The sequence below is a fragment of the Chroicocephalus ridibundus genome, chromosome 9 (genome assembly GCF_963924245.1).
Source record: "Chroicocephalus ridibundus chromosome 9, bChrRid1.1, whole genome shotgun sequence".
Lineage (NCBI taxonomy): Eukaryota > Metazoa > Chordata > Aves > Charadriiformes > Laridae > Chroicocephalus > Chroicocephalus ridibundus.
The window spans coordinates 22,100,024-22,113,182 of record NC_086292.1 but is presented as its reverse complement, the minus strand read 5'-3'; the positions used below and the strand labels follow the sequence as shown (position 1 = coordinate 22,113,182).

Genomic DNA, 13,159 nt, shown 5'->3' with positions numbered 1-13,159 from the left:
TCATCTAGTCCAACTCCCCTGCTAAAGCAGGACTGCCCAGAGCACATCACTCAGGGCTGCATCCAGGTGGGTCTTGAAAGTCTCCAGAGAAGGGACTCCACAACCTCCCTGGGCAGCCTGTTCCAGTGCTCTGTCACCCTCACCATAAAGAAGTTTTTCCTCATATTTGATCAGAACTTCCTATGTTCCAGCTCGTGCCCATTACCCCTCGTCCTGTTACTGGGCACCACTGAAAACAGTATGGCTCCACCCTCCTTAAACCCACCCTTTAGATACTTGTAAACGTTAATAAGGTCTCCCCTCGCCCTTCTCTTCTCCAGGCTAAAGAGTCCCAGCTCTCCTATACATAGCTGTACTGTAAGCAAATATTTAGACAGGATAAATAAGATATGGGACTCCAAAGCTCCAGTCTCCTCCCAGCGTCTGCAAACCGAACACGCACAGGAGGATCTGACGCTGTCGCATTACGCATTAGAAGCCGAAATGACTTCTGGTCAGCCCTCTGGGGACAGATAATCAGCAGCTTGTTCCATGCTCCCGATTAAGAGGAGATAATCCATTTCTGTATGGCTTTGGTGTCAGATCAGAGCAATTCTGGCAAGAGTTCCAACAGCACACAGCGCTCCGGCAACAGCTGATGGCAACGCTGCAAGAGCCACGGGGCATCACAGCCCCCATCCAATGGACGTGCCGCCGCTTCGACTGTCCTTTTGCAGAGGCAACTGCTGGAAAGGTCAAGCACATAACGGAGGCAGCAGCACGGGTCTGCCTCTCCTCTGTGACCTGAATGTCAAGCTGAGAGATTAGCAGCCAGGGAACCAACAACAAAGAACTCCAAAGAGCTGGAGGACATGGTTTGCTGCTTGAGCTGCATCCCGGAGTGGCCTTGGGCAGCACGGGGATGTGTGACCCTGCACGAGGGACATCTGTCCCACCGGCTGGGAGACCAGCAAAGTGAAGGGAATTCGGCCTCTGCAATGGCCGGCTGAGTCCCTCTGCACAGCTGTAGCACAGAGCATTCCCTGTTAAACAGAGGAAGGTGCACAGCTCCTTTGCGTCAGCTTTGTTTTCCTTGGAATGGATTTAGCTACTAGCAATGAGGCTGCGCTAAAGAGCTGCGAACACTCAAATCAGATCATGGGCCCAGGAAAAGGAAGATCTCTGGAAACGATCACGTGCTTTTCCAATCTCATCCCTAGAGGTCAGGACAAATATATGGGTCTTGATCCTTTCTTCTTCCTGTAGTTTGGGCACATTACATCAAAAAGTGCGGGAAAAATTACGTTGGACAAGGAGAACTCAAAAGAGCAAGGCAGAACTGACCACAGTTGACCTGATGACCAAGCACCAGGTCCAAAGGAAGGCAACACCACACCACAAGCAGCCGATCACCCAACAGCAGGCTCTTAAACACAGTTACCACTGCAGTCCAGGGCACAGCATTCCAGAATTTTTGAAGAAGAGTCTGAGGAGCTCAGAGGGGAGACTCTTCAACCTGCCCCAGCCACCGGCAAGAATGCTGCTGAAGGGATGCCTTCAGCCTCCAGGTGGCTGGGCTGAAGGGAGTGAAGCAGTCGTAATTAAAAGTCTTCCAAGAGGTAAATGACGGAGGATAGTAATCAGTTCATCTCTGCTTCCACCCCAGGTAAGATTAAAAAAAAAATCCCTAAATCAGCTCTGTCTGCAGCAAATGAAGATTGAGATCTGATATTAGCAAACGCTCAAAGACAGAGCCATTAGGCTTTGGGACAAGCTGAGGAGGCTGCTTATTCTCCTTCATTAGTTTCGTACAGGGCAGAGAAACGCCCTCCAGGGACAGGCTGGGCACAGCAAACCCAGCTTCCAGCATCCCCTTCCAGATTTGCCTGCCAAGGATTCCCAGGGCTAAGATCAGGATGAGACGGGCACAGGGCACGCTGCGAGGGGCTGACGGAAGAACCATGCAGCACCAACAAACCAGCTCATGCAGGGCTTCCTACCAAAGGACTTCACCCATTCCAAATTCACCCATTTTGAAGCCTCGTGCTTTGACAGGTATCCAGCTCAGCTTCGCTTAACGTCACCCGGCCGTCCTGCAGCCGTCTCTCACCCTACAAAGGGGCCGGCACACCTAGCTATACGCCCGCACCACATCAGGCATGCTAACACAGTGAACCCTGCACGCTCTTTGTTTTCAGTGCAGCATTTCAAAAAGCCTCGTCGTTCATTTAAGGTGAAGCAGATGCCTTTCCTCTGGTCTCTTTGAAAGGGCTTATCTGTAGGCTGGATTTCATTAAGTGCCTTGTTCTGCATTTAATAAGCTTGCAAGTCTAGACACTTTGGTTCTCTCTCTATCACCTCTTTGGTGTAGCAGCAGGTAGAGACAACAGAGGTTAAGAGGGAAATATTTAGCTAGCAGATTTAGATGCTATCAAGACGACTGCGTAATTCCGCTTTGACTCACTGCAATTTCATACTCAGGGACTTTTTCGCTCACCCGAGTGCCAATCCCTTTTGAAAGAAAGGGGCTGCTACCTGCTGCAGTAGTGTAGAGGAGGCCCCTGGGAAGTTCAAGGCACAGACTTTGGGATATCAGCAGAAAATCCCATGTCGAACCAATGACCAAACAAGGGAGAAAACAGTCCAGAGGAGCTGTGCAGTGGAACCACTGCTACCAGACGGCGATGATGACGGACAAGCATAACAACAGTCTCAGCAACCCAGTCCACCTGCCTCTTCAGATATTTCCATATGCAGCTGGGTGTCACCTCATTCCCCCAGCCAACAAGGACAACCCAGATAGGAGTCTGATGCCCTGCTCCTTCCTCCTGGGGATGCCCAGGACCGGGAGCCCTGAGGCACCTGCAGAGCACTGTGGGACCTGCCACGACCAAGAGCTTGGCAGCCGAACCAGGAAATGGTGCTCAGACCTGCGGTGGGTGCTGCACCCGATGCCCGGGCATCGGCTTCAGCTGTTTGCAAGAGGGATGTACCAAGGTGATATCAAAAGAGAGGCACCTGGCTGCCAGGTGGGCGACACTGGAAGGGGGTGTGCCTATGGAGGGACCTTCTCCCTGCAGCTCCCATGGGGCAGGCATGCCCTACGGAGACCCAGATGGGACAACACTGTGGATCCCAGGGCAATGCCGAGAGCAGTCGTTTGCCTATCAGCCAGCAGTCGCCATCGTCATTCCAGCGATGGGAACTCAACTGAGAGTTGGTTCATTTTGCTTCTGAGCCTGCATCACACTTGAACCCTCGGCCTCCGCACGAAACCAGCTCTCCATTTATCTGCTTAGCCCCAAAAGCTAAGGGAGATGGATTCAAATCCTGTTGGTTCACAACACGCTGGGAAAGATGAGCATTTTTGTGGATCGGGGCTGCAAGATGTGCACGTTACAGTGACACGTGCTGCGGGGATGTACCAACTAAACTAACTGCAATCTTACATTAAAAGCAAAATGGTTTTTCAAAAGATTAATCAGAACGAAAGATCTCTCCCTTCGGGAAACAAGCAGCCATAATCAGCAAATATTCCTCTCTCACGGGATTGCAAAACACAGCATGCTTTGCCCTCTGAGCCACAAGTCATGAACTCCCCCATCAAAGCAGGAGGCAGAGCAGAGCAACTGCACAGAGAACAACAGGATGGGGATTTTTTTTACATTTTATCCCAAGGAGAGCAAGTTCAAGGTCTCTGCACTTACCATCAAACTTCTTGTATCTGGAACTAAACATGGTTTGTAGGTGATTGCTAAGCTCTATGACGGCGTTTCTAAAGTCGTGTTTACTCTGCTGACTGTACTTCTCCTCCATCTCTTGAGAGCAGCACGTGTAGCCTTGCGAGCAGACTTTCAAGTGGTCACCTGAAAAGCAGAGAGGAAAATATCCCCAGTTAAAAGGATTCTCCATGCAAGGGCAAAGAGGTTGGTTTGCGAGGCAGGGGGTGTGAGGACCCGCAGCACCATCCCCTCCTGAGGAGAACCCCCTCACTGTGAGCACTGGACCAGGCACACCAAAACCTGATGCTGTAGAGGAACTTCATAGCAACGCATGTAAATACCACACGCCGTCTTTCCGCAAGAACATTAAGAAGTGTCCTCTCATTCAGTTAATAAATGGAATAAACAGATACTCATCTGGCACAGTATAATTTGAAGAACCAGCAAATTGACCTGTATATGCTATGGTATCTTCCATAAAGTTTTTGCTGAGTATTTTACTTACTTCCAATTCATTCACTTAATACACAACACAGCATCAACAGCAATGGTCCTTTCAGTACAGATAAATCCTTTTTTTTTCACCTCCAGTTATCATAGGAGAAGTAATGTCTCTCAGAAACACAGTTATCACCGATATTAAAAGATACTTGTTTTATGCAGCAGCTCATGAAAAAGCTTTGTATTTCCCAGCTCCTAATTTTCTAATTTTACAGTTTTCTGGCACCATCCTGGGTGAAACTGGGTGTTTGTTTTTGTTTGAATTCTCCAGATTTTTCTTCCGTGACCCTAAAGATAATTCTCTCCTACGAGTCATCTGGCTCAAGCTGGCTTCGTCAGAGGAATCATGAAGTGCTTCCGTATATACCATATCTCCATTTCAAAAGCTCACAGACAACCGGAGCATGGGATCTGGCCCCACATAATTTGCTTTTAGAGCATCTTGCTGCGGTGCGGGACGAAGCTGCCCTCTTCTAGCACCCCCAGTAAAATGCTGCTGTCGAGTTTTGTGGGCAAGGCAAACTCTTGGTGTAGCAATGCTCAGCTCCAGCTCCTCTGACGGGTCCCACAACGCCGCACCACCACAGGCAGGCGGGGCCAACACTGAAGCGGTTCAAACTTGGGTGAATTGTGCAAATTTTTGTCAATGCTGAAGACGATACGATCAAAACAAGTGGTTGGGATGAGAAAACTCATCCTTCCAAGTCAGATGGTATTTTAAAAGACACAGCCTACGTGTAAGCTGCTGCCTTCCCTCCCATTTCACACCACGCTGCCAAACCTTATCCTTCACCCGGAGTAAGCAGATGGAGAAGGGAAGGCTCTTCCCTAGCCTGGAAGTCACCAACCACCTCCAACCACCAACCGAGGTTCAGAGACTCGCGGCGAGAGCTGCAAAGGACCTGCCAGCCCCCTGCGCAGAAAACCACCTCTCCGCAACTGTTTGCTTACTGACGAGCCATCCTACCTGCTCGCCGAGCATCAAACGTGCTCTTAGAGAAACAAGAGCAGTTTTCGCATGGTGCAAAACAAAGCCTTCTGCAAAATCTCCTACCAACGCCACTTGCCCAGCTATTACCACTTTGTACGACTTTCTAGCCCACAAATGTTAGTACCTCTCCTTTCAGACACTTAAAGACCATTTTAAAATACGATGTAAATATTTTTATATCTCTTTATACATAATTCTTAAGAACCTCTCCTCCTAAATCTATCTTCCTGTTGCGCTACAGGGTTTGTTTGTTTTCCCTGGCGTTACAGAGAGACCTTGACCAGCAGATAATTCTGCCACAGCTAATTTATGGCACAAGACCGTCCGCTCCTCTTGAATTATGGAAAGCTCAAAGTCTGTTACGGGAAGCAGCACCGCTTAGACACAGCCTTCAGAAAACACAGAAAAAACTCGCTGTCTCCTTCTAGATATATTTTTCTTTCATGGACTCTATTTCCTTCTGTTTCAGGGGAGCATCCCCAGCGGTGAATACACAGCATTAAGGGGTGCAGCACCGGAGGATGCAGCTCCATTTAGCTTGGCAAGTTGTTTAAAAGAGAGGAAGACGCACACCTAGGATTTTCGGATCGTGCCCACCAAATCCATCCCGCAGCACAGCTGGGGACTCCTCTATGAGCCTGCCTTACTAGCCCGCATTAAAAAAAAAAGCGAGTGCCCAAGCGCCGCTGCGTCATTTCACTTTGAATCTCTTTGTTCCAGCTCCAATGCAGGACCAAGGCTCTTTGACACAACGGGAAACAAATAAACAGCAGCGCAGCAATAATTACAGCTAGAGCAACGGCCAGTTTTGCGGTGTCAAATTAATTTAATTTCAAAAGTCTTGAAACAGGGTTGGGTTTTTGCTAGATTTCTTATTATGAAGGGGGAGTACATCGGGAATATTTCACCTGAAATGCACTTCATGGTTTCAGTACCGTTTCCGTGACACATGCCTGCCTTTGGGGGTCATGACTTACATACTTCCCATTCTTTTGTTTCGGAGGGGTAAACCTCTACCCTACTTGGCAAACGCAAACCTACCGATAGCAGGATTTCTATTCCTAGTTACACTTTGCCGACACTTCTGAAGTTGTCACAGATGCCCTGGGATCCCTAAAACAGTAGTTTTAACAACTCCAATTTATTTATGATTAAAATAACCCAAAAGCCCGATGTATTTCACCAATACAAGTAACAGTTTTACATCTATTTATACTGTTAAACTAAACTCACCATCCCACCTGAGATTACAAAGCAAAATCATTTTTCTGTGATCCCCCTCGTCCCAGATTTGCACGGTGCCTCCCTGGGACACACGTGCAAAGCCGAGGAAAGGAGAACACTACTGCCAGTAAATCAAGCTTGCACAGATCCCATTTGGTTGATCGTTAAGAAATTACGCTCCAAAACGCAACTCAGACATTCAAAAATGAATGACCAAGCAATCTAATTATGGAAGATATTTCTCAGTCATGTCAGCACTATGTGGTCTTGGCTTGTGATCAAGAATTAGCTCTGTCTGGAGCTGAGGAGCTCTGGCTACTCAGTGCTGATGGTAGGAGGATGCACTGTCTTACCCCACTGTTAAAAAACAACAAAGTTTAGGGCTGTAGGCTGCTTTTCTTGCAGTATTCTTACAACGCAGTAGGAGATACCAACGGAAAGTCACCGGAATTCACTGGGGCCCCAGTTTTCCCACGGGGAGGGTTGTCCTTAGCATCTTCGCATCCCTGAGAATATATCCTCGCTTGAGCAAAGCAAAGAGCACTGACACGGTTTGCGAGAAATCTCATTTTAAATCAGCTAGCAGAGCCAATCTGCTCAGCATCCGTCCACAGGACTCATCCCACGCCTGAGTTTGCAGGGAGAGCAACTCTCAGCATTCCGCCGTCCCACCGCCTGCCCTGGTGAAGGATCCATCGTGCGCCCCTCGGGTGAGCGGCTGCAGTGGTGGGACCCACTTACGCCTCCATGAGCAGACCCCTCGAGGCACGGCGGCACTGGAGAACAGCTTCGAAACATGAGAGTGCTACAACCATGGCATGCCGGGGAACGAAAACGATGAAGCCTGGAAAGCAGCCGCCGCCGCCAACGGTCCACGTGAGCACAGACCAGTTACGGCCACCGAAAACACCGACCCAGAGCCAAGACCAAAGACAACGCTCTTCACTTTCCAACCGGCAGTGAACTCCTCAAAGGAAAAGGTGCAAAAATCATGATTATTTAGGCCCACTTAAATAGAGATCTAATGTTTATGTATATTATGTAAAGAACACTCATGGTGTGAGCTCACTGTCGAGGACACATTCGGCAATAATTATTTCCCAAGTTAAAACTCATCAAACAATGCCCATAGAAGGCAACTCTTCATCTACTGTTCAGTGTAAAGACTCGGCAGCTTTTGTAATTTATCACCATGTGAGCACAGCAAAAAAATATAACTCTGCCACAGCTTCCTTTCAAGTTCGGCTTTTTATTGAATTGTTTGGCAGGGTGCGCAATCATCACCTCGGGGGCTGCGTGGCAAAGAGCTTAAGTAGCAGAGAGAGACTCCAAATATCTACCGCATATGCACACCATCGCTGCAACTCGTTGTGGATTTGCAGCGGATCTTTCCCATGGCCCACCGCAGCAAGACTTTTTCCTCTATTTTATATTACATGTGAATACAGAGAGAGAATGATGGACCAAAATTACAAAGAGAAGCTTGCTCCTTGGCTAGGTAACAGCACACCTCTGGGGACGGAGGTGGCGGTTTAAAGACAGAAACGCAACAGTACACGGTGTTACCATGTGTACATCCAAGGAAACGTGCTCAGAAAGGTAATCTTGCAAACTTATGATTTAAGCCATTACAGAAACGCCACATTTAGCAGACTCCAGGTACACGGAGTTTCTTCCAAATCGAGTAACTATTTTGCAATGTGTCGGAAAACAAGTTTTCATCGAATGAGTAAGTGTGCAGCACGAACTCAGGGGCTCTGTGATCTTGAAAAGCAGTTCCCTCCACCGAACAATTTTCCAAGACCTTTTCAAAATGTTGTTTCTGGATGTCTAACATGCCTTCCCAGCCTGCTTCTCCTCGCTTTGAACACGTTCATACTTTAAGAGTATCTAGCTGCAAAACTAGCTGAACTTTCAGGAGTGGTTTCTGGGAGGCGGGGGGGTGTGTTGTTTCTTTAAAACACTCCCGAACACAATCTAGCCCTTCATCGTGGCTCGATAAACAAGCAAAAAGCAGTTTATGGTCTGAGATGTTACTGTTGGACTTGGCTTCCATATGGGAAAATGGGCTGGGGTAAGCTGGGCCAGTGGAGAAGCAGGAGGCTAACACTGCTGGGGGACCGGCAAGCGGGACCACCATTTCGGCCTCGTGCTCTGCCCCTTCCCTCTAGCACACATCGGCCTGTGGCGTCTTTTAAAGAGTTTTATGACTTCCTCCGAACAAACTTCCAAAGGAATCCTAGACTGTAATGCCGGGCTCTAATCCGATTTCACACTAGACTTGCCTTCTAATTATCACAGAATATTAGGCTTCCACCCATCATATATAATTGACATGCTACCGAGGCTTTACAAACCCCCAACAAAGATGACAAGAAACACTAGCATCACCCCTGAGCACAGCTCCACTGCTCCGGCCCCGCATTAACAAGGGGCGAGAAGAAGAAAGAAAAGCATGAGCTTGTGATCGACTCCGGCGGAGTCATCGAGACAGACAAGACTACCGAACCCTCCACCCAACCCAATCACCTTTAATTCTGCCCACAATACCAAAACCTGCCTAGTTTTCTGGGGTACAGAATGAGCCGGGGATGCTCAGCGCCCCCCCAGGAACAGCCCGCGAGCTCTCGTCCATCTGCAACGGTGCTGCCGTGATCCACAGCTGCTGTCGGCACTGCCACACATCCCACAGCCCCAACAGCCCCTGCCCCAAAGGCAAGGCTGGGTCACCCTAACCACCGCTTCCGCGGCTTTTAGGTATTTGCTATGGAAGAGCACGGCAGAAATGCAGAGAGTGTCTTGGCGTGTAAACATTTCCAGGTGAAATGACACTAAGCTGCAAACACCAAAGAGAAGGGGGGGGCGGGGGGAAGGGATCCTTCTGCCTCCTCCCACGGCTTCACACACGCACGCTGCTTGAAAACATGCTTTTTGCCCGGTATAAGCAGGAATTTTTGGTCGATGGCTTTTACCAGAGTATTCCTTTTCTGCTGGGCGGTCACTCTTCACTGCTTGCTTTGAAGCTGTGCTGCTGTGGGACTTGGTTTTTATTTTACTGACTCTCCTGCTGTGGAGACAGTGGCGTGGCAGTAAGGAAGAGACGTTAACCAGCACCGAGGCCCTGCTACGGAAGGCGACGTGTCCACAAAGGGCACCAGAGTTGGAAGTTTCCAAGCTCTCACGCTGCGAGCGATGCAGGTACCCAGCGCTGCTGGTACCCTCTGGTCCGAGTGGGTCAAACGGGGTTGGGACACCTGAAGCTGTGCCTCCTGTGATGCCCCCAAGCACACGGTGCTATTTCCAGCCCAAACCACTATTTCAACTTCACGCTTCCAGGGGACGTGCTTTGTGCAACCTCCTTCTTCCATCTACCACCATCAGACCCAAAATGACATACCCCATTTCCAATACAAATCATTTCCCATCCTAAATGCCACCGCCACGCAACCAGAGTCAGCCTTCCCTCCTTAAAAAATTTGCAATTCTTACTGGGATCTCAAACCCAAAAAGCACCAAAAGAGAGTCCCCCACATACACAAACCAAGGTCCTTGCCATGGAGGTCCACAACCCGCATCGCCCTCCAGCCAGGCATGCGGATGCCAGCCCTGTCACAGCCACAGGAGCCCTGGTCCTGGATTCCACCATCAATGGATGCTCGTCTGCCCCTGCACCCCCTTTTTTCCCCACCCACCTGGAAGTTTTTAAGCCAGAAGACATTCTCGCACGCAGTCGGCTCCCAAAGCTGACTGGTAGGGTTACGGAAGTACCACAATTTGGCAGCATGTGCCAGTATACAGCATATTTAACGTCCCACTCAATTAGCAACCGTTTTATATAAATGGTTTATTTGCCTTATTAATGTTAAAGCCACTTGTTTCCCCCGCGCTTCCACTTAGGTTATTAATCAATGTGCATTTTAGTTTTTTGCTGATTACTCTAATGGCACAGAAAAATTCCCCAGACTCACAGAGAAAGCTTATAATATTGAAATGATTTTTTTTTTCCCCCTTGCAAACTTGTCAAGCAGTCAAAATACACTCTTTGATACCCAAACCAAAGCCCTTTCACCTACGCTTAACAACAGTGAACTATTTTCAGTCGAGCTTTATTGCATCTGTTAACTCAGCTGCTAATCCATCTTGCAGGCGCGGGGAATGCCGGTGCACACAATACCTCAGTGACATACCTCCCTTCAACACAACAAATAATCCTAATTATTTCCATAGTGCGTACCGACAGTTACTTAAAATATCGTACACAACCGAGGTCTGTCTGGCTTCTATTTTTCCATTTTGCTTTGTTGACAGCTTCGGGTTCCCAAATTTACTGCCAAGAGGGTCAGGGACCGAAGAGAACAAGAGGGATTTATATCCATGTGTGTACATTAAGCCAAACGCACATTAGGAACCTTAATTTTCTACTGGAAAGAGCAACTTAGGACACAAAGAGGGCTCTTGCCTTCCATCCGTCCAAGCCCAAATTACTACCGCACAGCTCCTCTTCCAGCCGATGACAGAGCCAGGTCCCTGAAGGCCCAAGTCTGGGCAAACGCTGCCCATCGAGGCCAACCAGAGGGATTTTGGGACATCCCCCTGCGATGGGGGAAGAGCAAGAGAGCCCTTCCCAGTCTCCTAATGCAGTTCTTCAGCCCCAAACAAGAGACAAAGACCTTCCTCTGCTCTCCACAGCACCCCACAGAATGGTCATCAGTCAACCGAAGTCCCCTCCTGCCCGGCTCTCCCGTTGAAGTTGGGGCAATGGAGAGGTTCAGGTGGAGGTCCCCAAGACCCAACCCCAAAAACGCTCTGCAGCACATCTGAGCCCACAACTGTGCCCTTCGCAGGTAACATCCAAAGGAGAAGGATGCAGGATCTCACCTTCAGCAGGGTATTAAGAGCTCATTTCAAGTTAAAACCCTGCTCACCTGAGGAAAAATACCATTGCCACTTCATTTCCACAGCACAACCAACAATTTCCTTCCCGACAGGGTGGCCCAAATACTGCGAGGTTTTACACCCTGGAAAAATATGCCATGATAGAGCGCGCTTTCATTCCAACAAACAGGATATTGAGTCAATTAGTGGCACACCAAACACAAACCAGCCAGATGAAGATAATGCATTTCTGCAAACATCAAAAGAGAGAGAAACCACACAAAGACCTGAATATACAAATAAGGCAAAGGGGGATAAAAAAAAAAAAAAAAAGAATACTACATAATTAAACTTACTATTTAAGCAAGCCTGGAGAGTAAAATAGCTCTGGTTAACTAGAGGATTCTCCCTGGCTCTAGCTAAGGCAGAAACCTTCAATGAAAACCAAGAGTTGTTTCTTAATTAAAAAAAACAAAACAAAACCAAAACCAAAAACCCCTACTTGACATCGCTGAGCAAGAACTTAGGAAATGCAAATTCTCTTTATTATCACCGAATTCTTTAGGCATGAAATAGTTTTCATAATGTGTCTCTGCCTACGTGCCCTGAGCGAGAGGTGTTACACAACGGGCAAGTTATGCTGAAAATTATCTTTGGTTTTTTCCACTTCTCCAGCGGGGAGGACGGATACACAAGGTGCACAAGAGACCCGTCTCCAGGACGGCTGAAATGGGCAGTGACCCTGTCCCCCATCCCTCTACCAGCCAGCAAAGAACATCTAAAAAGCCCCAAACTTGCAGTCAGTAATTCTGGGTACACAGGAAGGTAAAAGTAAAACAGCTGTGATAAAGCCTATCAAAAAAAACAGCCAGTGGTCGGACTTCAGAATTCAACAGAAATTGTCCAGCAGATTTTACAGGGTAATAACCCCCAAAAAAACACTGAGTATCGTTTCATGCAATTAAAAAAAAAACCCAAAACACAAAGAAACAAACAAAAATCCAACACCCCCCCCAAAAAAAAAACCACAAAAAACCAAAACCAAACAAAAACCAAAAAGAGAATCCATCAGGAACAGCAAATACACGGAATAACTGAAGCCTCAGGCACAAGGAACAACAAATAGAAGAGATCTGGCTGGGAGACAGTTACTTTCCTTGTGAGACTTTGTATTTTTTCCTCAAATTCCCCATTAAGAAGAAAAAACAAATCCAAAAAAACTGCCTGTTTGTTGTTTTTTTTTTTCCATAAAGCTTTAGGCTATTTGCCAAAAAAGCAGCTTTTAACCAAAACGGATTCCGCCACAAACACTGCCATTCGAAATGGAATATTTTTTCCTTCTTCAGAACATTTCCCCCCGCCCCTCCAGTTCCAGCCCTTCTCCCTCTGTGGTCCCCAGACCCTCCGCCAGGCACCTCCCGGGATGATGCCCGGCACCACACGCAGCCAGGCAGGAGAAGCAGGAGTACGCTGCTGGAAACCACTTTTCCAGTAATTTTATTTAATTTTTCCCCCGCCACCACCTTTTCAAACACGGCTGATTCCAGCCTCAGTGCACAAAACCATGTTTCAGAGCCCCACAGTAGTTTCTTATGAGACGCACCCAGGCTTACCTATTCGTGCCAGCAGATGGGTCATCTGCTGGCAAGTCCCACAGCTGACAGTAGATGACCCTCGCAAGCTTCAGCAACGTTTTGAGGTTGTACCGCCCTAGTGATTCTGGGGGATCGTGCTTTATTTGGGGAAAAAAAACCCCAAACAAACGACAAAAAAAAAAAAAAAAAAGCACAAACGAAGGTGTTCATGGGGTTGTGGAGGCACTGACTGATAGAGATCACCCCAGTTGAGAGACCACGGCTCTCCCAAA

The 13,159-nt window shown here is 48.1% G+C and overlaps 1 protein-coding gene across 1 annotated transcript in view; it reads right to left on the bottom strand.

The window, feature by feature from the left end:
* The window catches only part of GPC4 (glypican 4), a 71,336-nt gene that overhangs the window by 34,875 nt on the left and 23,302 nt on the right, over window positions 1–13,159 (bottom strand). The window contains exon 2 of the mRNA XM_063346661.1: window positions 3,687–3,845. Coding sequence (XP_063202731.1) covers window positions 3,687–3,845 — 159 coding nt within the window. The remainder of the gene's footprint in view (window positions 1–3,686; window positions 3,846–13,159) is intronic.